Source organism: Monoraphidium neglectum, assembly GCF_000611645.1.
Source record: "Monoraphidium neglectum strain SAG 48.87 unplaced genomic scaffold scaffold03493, whole genome shotgun sequence".
Taxonomy (NCBI): Eukaryota; Viridiplantae; Chlorophyta; class Chlorophyceae; order Sphaeropleales; family Selenastraceae; genus Monoraphidium; species Monoraphidium neglectum.
The window spans coordinates 1,038-6,276 of NW_014010136.1; the positions used below are offsets into that span (position 1 = coordinate 1,038).

General features: G+C 67.3%; 2 protein-coding genes across 2 annotated transcripts; one reads left to right on the top strand and one right to left on the bottom strand.

Annotated features, from left to right (window-relative positions):
- Positions 1-416: 416 nt before the first annotated feature.
- MNEG_12883 (hypothetical protein) lies at positions 417-1,073 on the bottom strand (the record flags this gene model as incomplete). The annotated part of the gene is made up of 1 exon (XM_014038644.1): positions 417-1,073. A coding segment is annotated over one exon (657 nt), but the record flags the coding sequence as incomplete, so codon positions are not given.
- Positions 1,074-1,598: 525 nt separating this feature from the next.
- Positions 1,599-3,604, top strand: MNEG_12884 (hypothetical protein; the record flags this gene model as incomplete). Its single annotated transcript, XM_014038645.1, has 4 exons — positions 1,599-1,690; positions 1,876-2,077; positions 2,426-2,937; positions 3,505-3,604. 4 exons carry the CDS (start codon positions 1,599-1,601, stop codon positions 3,602-3,604), a joined length of 906 nt encoding a protein of 301 aa, XP_013894099.1.
- Positions 3,605-5,239: the final 1,635 nt, after the last annotated feature.

Consider the following 5,239-nt stretch of genomic DNA (forward strand, 5'->3'; position numbering starts at 1 on the left):
GCTCAACCTCCTCCCTGATCAGCTGCTCCTCCAGATCAGCCTGCTGCCTGCGGTTTTCAAACAGAGGGCATCGACAGCCGAAAGGCGGGGGGCTTGGGAGTTGCAACCAGTGTGCCAAGGGCCTGCAGATGGACCCTGGCCAGTTCTCTTTTAGTGAGAGCAGCCATGTACATGGACGCATGCCCAGCCCTAAAGTGACAGCAACGAATCACGCGGGCAGCGATTGGCCCCGCAAGGCCGCAGTCTGTGAAGGTGCCCTTCGCAAAACGCCACCAGCAGCCCTCACCGCCTCAGCTCCTCCTCCGAGATGGGCGGCGGGCCCTGCTGCCGATCAGTGCCCCCCCTGCCGCGAGAAGACGATCTGGACCTGGATCGCGATCTGGATCTCGAACGCTCCCTCGAGCCGCCATCGCGACGTGAGCCGCCGGACCGCGAGCGCGCCCCGCCCCGGGAGCCGGAGCGCCGCCGCTGCCGCTGCCGGCCGCAGTCGTCGCCGCGGCTGCTGCTGCGACGCCGCCGCCGTCCGCGGTCGCGCCCGCCGCTGCGGCTCCGGCTCCGGCTCCGGCTTGCACTGCGCTGCGAGCGGCGGTGGCGGCCTCTGCTCGCGCTCCTGCTGCGGCTGCCGCGCGCCGCGCGGCGCCCGGCGCCGCTGCTGTGCCGGCGCCGCACGTCTGTGCTCCGGCTCCTGCTGTGGCTGCGCCTGCGGCTGTCGCGGCGGTCTGATCGGCGGCCGGGGCTCCCGTCCCTAGAGGGGCGCTCGCTGCGGCCGCTGCCGCCCGCAGCGTCACCCCAGCGTGCGCGGTCCCTGCGGCCGCCCCCGCCGCTGCCGCGCTCCCAATCGTCGCTCCTGGGCGGACGCCACCTGAAATGAAGGCGCCCAGCGCGGTTGTAAGATAAGAAAGCAGAAATCCGTGGCGTTCGACACGGCAGCTGGTGGTGTCCGCTGCGGGGTGGTCAAGTGCGCCGACCACGCCATGGGCATGCTTTTGCTGGTACCTGTCGTCGCCGCGGCGGCCGCGGCTTCGGCTTCTGCTTCTGCTCCTGCTTCTCCCTCGGCTCCTGCTGCGTCCCATGCTTCTCACTGATCCGTTTCCCTAGGTGCAAAAACTGCGTGACAAGATTGAATTGTGAAAGCGCATTACAGTGATGCAAATACGCTCATTGTTATTTGATTTCAAAAACCACAACACAATTTAGAGAAGACTGCAGATCTAGAGATCACGGAACGCGTCAGCGGGTTTCCGGGGTCGTTGGTCGCGCGTCAAGGCAAGGATTACATTGAGGATAGGGCTCTTTGCGTGTGGACGAGCGCGTGAGGTGCGGCGTGTGTGGTCTCCACACACGAAGCACCGACAGCGAGTGCTGTTGAACTTGTGTTGCCGTATGGCTTGCGGAGTGCTATAAACGTGCTGCAGTCTTCCTATTGATAACATCGCCTGTTGCACTTGCTGCCTGCTCGCTTGACATTGGCGCGCCCCCAACACGTCATCACCGCGCCGCCTCGTTCCTGCGCATCGCTGCCCCCTGCAGCAGCCGAGGCCCCGGCCGCCCCCAGGCGTCCCTCTGCCTCCCTCGCCGCCGGCTTGCGGCCGCGTTTGATGGAAGACGAGGTCACGTCTGGGACCTGCGACCTGTGCGCATCAGCCGTAGACGGCGCCACAGACGCCGCAGAGACGGTCTCATGCTCCTGGTGGGGCTGCCGAGCGCCGCCGGGCCCCAGCCGCGCGACCAGCGCGCCCCCACGCGAGCCGTGCCCCTGCCTGGTATCAGGCAGGGGCCGCCGCCCCAAATCGCAACGTCTGCGGCTGGTGTCCATGCGAGGGCCCCGTTCGCAGCTCAACCCAGCCCCACCCGACGCGCGCGTCGTCCCTGCAGGCACGGCAAGGGCTGCGAGGCCTTCATTTACCATTCCAAATGTCTCGTGAAGTTCCGGAAGGCCAACCCTTCTCGCGACGGCGCGCACCGCTTCCGGTGCCCCAACGGCAGCGGGAAGGGGCCGGGCCTGGGGCCCAACGTGCCGTGCCGGGGCGTCATTATGAACGTGCACGAGGTCGTGGTGAAGAAAGCTAAGAAGAAGGTGGGTTCTTATGTATTTGTGCATGTGTGTGTGTGCGCGCGCACGCGTGTGTGTTGTGTGAGTGTGTGTATGTATGTGTGTGTGTGTGCATGCGCGGGAGTGTGTGTCGAGGGCGCCTGCAGGGGCTTACATGAGGGCGCGCTGGCTTCAAGGGATGCCAGCCCAGCCCGTGCGTGGCTTGGGGCTGGGCGGTCGTCGGCGGGAAGCCTGCCCGGCCCCACGCCTTCTCGCCAGGCCCGGCCCGCCCGCAAGGGTGTGCTGCACCGCTCCAGGGGATGCGTCACCCGCAAGACCACCCTTCTTTCAAACGCGCGGTCATCGCGCCTCTGTGCCTCCACCCCACACCAGGCCCCGGCGGTCCCCCCGCCGGCGCCACCGCGCGCGCCGCAGCCCAAGCAGCAGCAGTCAAAGCAGCAGCAGCCCAAGCCCACGCCCGCGCCCGCGCCGCGCCCCGCGCCGCCGCAGCGGGTGCCCACGCCGCCCGTGCCGCGGGCGGCGCCGGCCGCCGCCAGCGCGTGGAGGCCGGCGTCGGCGCCCGGCCCGCGGGACGCTGATGAGTGGTTCGGAGAGGGTCAAGAGGAGGAGGACGAGGAGGAAGAGGAGCAGCAGCAGCAGCAGCTTCCGGTCGGCTACCTGGTAGAGCAGGCGCTGACTAAAGCGCAGCGCAAGAACCTGAAGCGGCGGGAGAAGCTCAAGGAGCAGCAGCAGCAGCAGCAACAGCAGCAGCAGCAGCAGCAGCAGCAGGCGGCGAGCTCTGACGCCCCCTCCGGGTCCTCGGGCGGCGAGCTCGAAGCCGGCGGGGCCCGAGGCGCGGGCGCGGGCGCCGCGATGAGCGCCGGCGACATAATGGGGGGCGGCAGGTTCGTGAGCGACCTCGAGCGTTACAACGCCTTGTTGGCGGGCATGATGTCATCTTCTGATGGGGAGGAGAGCGACGGCGGCGAGGATGGGGCGCACGGTCATCATCATCATCAACATCATGAGCGCGACCCCGCACAGCACGAGGGGCCGTCACAGCCCGAGGCATTGGCGCGGCCGTTGCCGGCCGCGGCGGCCGCGGGCGGCGGCGGCGGGGCGTCGGGCGCCCAGCCGGCGACACAGCCGGCGGGGTACGCGGGCGGCGAGGCGGCGTTGCAGCACGGCGCTGGCGGCTTGCATTTCGCCCAGCCGGCGCCAGCGCCTCTCTTGGCAGTGCCTTCGTTTGCCCAGCACCCGGTACCGCCTGCCGTGGCGCCTCTGCCGGACCCGGCTGCCGTTGTACAGCCCTCGCTTGGAGCCCCGTTGCAGTTGCAGGGCGGCGGCGCCGCCTGGCTCGCCGCGCCGGCGCCGCCGCAGCAGGCGGCGGGCTGGCAAGCTGCCGGCGGCGCCCCGCACCCAGCCGTCCCCGCGTCGCTGTTGGCACACGCATCTTATCACAATGCAAGCAGTGACCTTGGCTTGCAGCAGCAGGCGGGAGGTCAAGGGGACCACGATGAGGACGAAGAGGATGTGGATGAGCTCATGGCGTTGATGGGCCTGACTGCATGATCTGAGTTGATTAGATCAGATCTTGTGCGACCTGGCCGTCTGTCCTCAGCTGATTTTATTTCACATTCTTACATGGCATGGTGTCAGGGTCAATAGATATGTCACTGCAGCTTGCATGGGCACGCACACGTGTGTGGCCCCTCCTTGCGGAAGGAGGCAGCCCGCATCTCAGCAGATGGCACCACCCGCTGGCGGCCCCATGATGCGTGCATTGGCTTCCCCCCCACCCCCTGTTGCCTGTAACGACCTGCAATTCCGGGGATACACCCACCGAGAGTCAATTGCACGCCCAGCGTAGAGGCACGCCGCGCCGCGCAGGGCGGTTGCAAGGCCCCCCCCCTTCCGCCGCAGCACAACGGTGCCAGGTAGCACTGCAAGGGCGCCGCCTCGCGCCGCAGCACCCGTAGTCTTCACGCTGCTGTTGACCAACCTTGACTTGACCTCAGCAACTCCCCGCGGGCCCTAGTTCGCAAACGCTGGAACCCTGTTACACCAACTACCTAGGACGACCCTCCAATTTTGATTATGCAACGGCCCCAAAGGTGTTGGGGTACTCGCAAGGCGTTGGGAGCCAAGCAGTCACAACAAAAGGGCAAAACGCCGGCAGACGGGCAGCCACTCTCACCGCGATCACACGACAAACGCTCAGGCGTCGTGGCCGCCGCCCGCAAGGCAGGGGGCGCGCGCACACCAGTCAAGACCGGTCAACGTCGCGGGCCCAGCTACTGCTGATCCTGCCCGCCCGCTGCCGCGGCCGCGCCGTCGTCCGAGGGGCCGATGGGCAGACCATACACCTGGGCGATGTGAGGGGGGAGATGAAAGGGTTTGATTCGACGTCGGAGCAGCCTGGGGGGGCGGGAGGGGAGACACGGGCGGGACGCGCGGCGCGGGAGCCGGGCCAAACGCGGCAGAGCCGTGTCCGAGGGCAGAGGAGTGAGAGAGGTGCGGCCTCTGCGGCCGCAGCAACCGACGGCGGACGCCGCATCCTCCCGTGGGTGCGCGGCGACGGGCGTGCTGCGGCCTTGTCGCGGGCTTCATACAGCGCAGCAGCGCTTGTGTGAGCCGCCACGCAGGCTCCCCTGCCCTGCGTTGTCTCCGTGTGTAGCGGTGCCACGGCCCTCAAGCCTGCAGAGCGCCCCACCCCCAAGCAGGCGGCGACTCCCCTAATCCCCAATCCGACAGCTTATCATGTCCACGCCCACACATATTCCCTGCCGCGTCCCCACGCTCACACAACCACACATGACGCACACGGCACAAACTCACATACACACACACATACTGCACACACCATCACCATCACAAACACAACCACGATCACACATCCACACACTCTCTCCGCACACACACAAGCCCACAATCACCCGACTAGGCGCACAACAACAACAAACCCCCCACCAGCTTGCCCTCTTCCCCCCACCTCGTTCCACACGCCCTTCCAGGTGTACACCCCAAACAGCGCCGCCACGTCCGCCGCGAAGATCACGGGGAAGGACTTGATCGCGAAGGGCAGCAGCACGTTGAGGAGAGGGATCAGCAGGAACAGCAGGTTGAGGGCGTCCTTCTCCCTTGGGGTTTTTTGGGGGGTTGGGCATGGGGCGGAGGTGGGGCGGGTGTAAGAGGGTGGAGATGCGG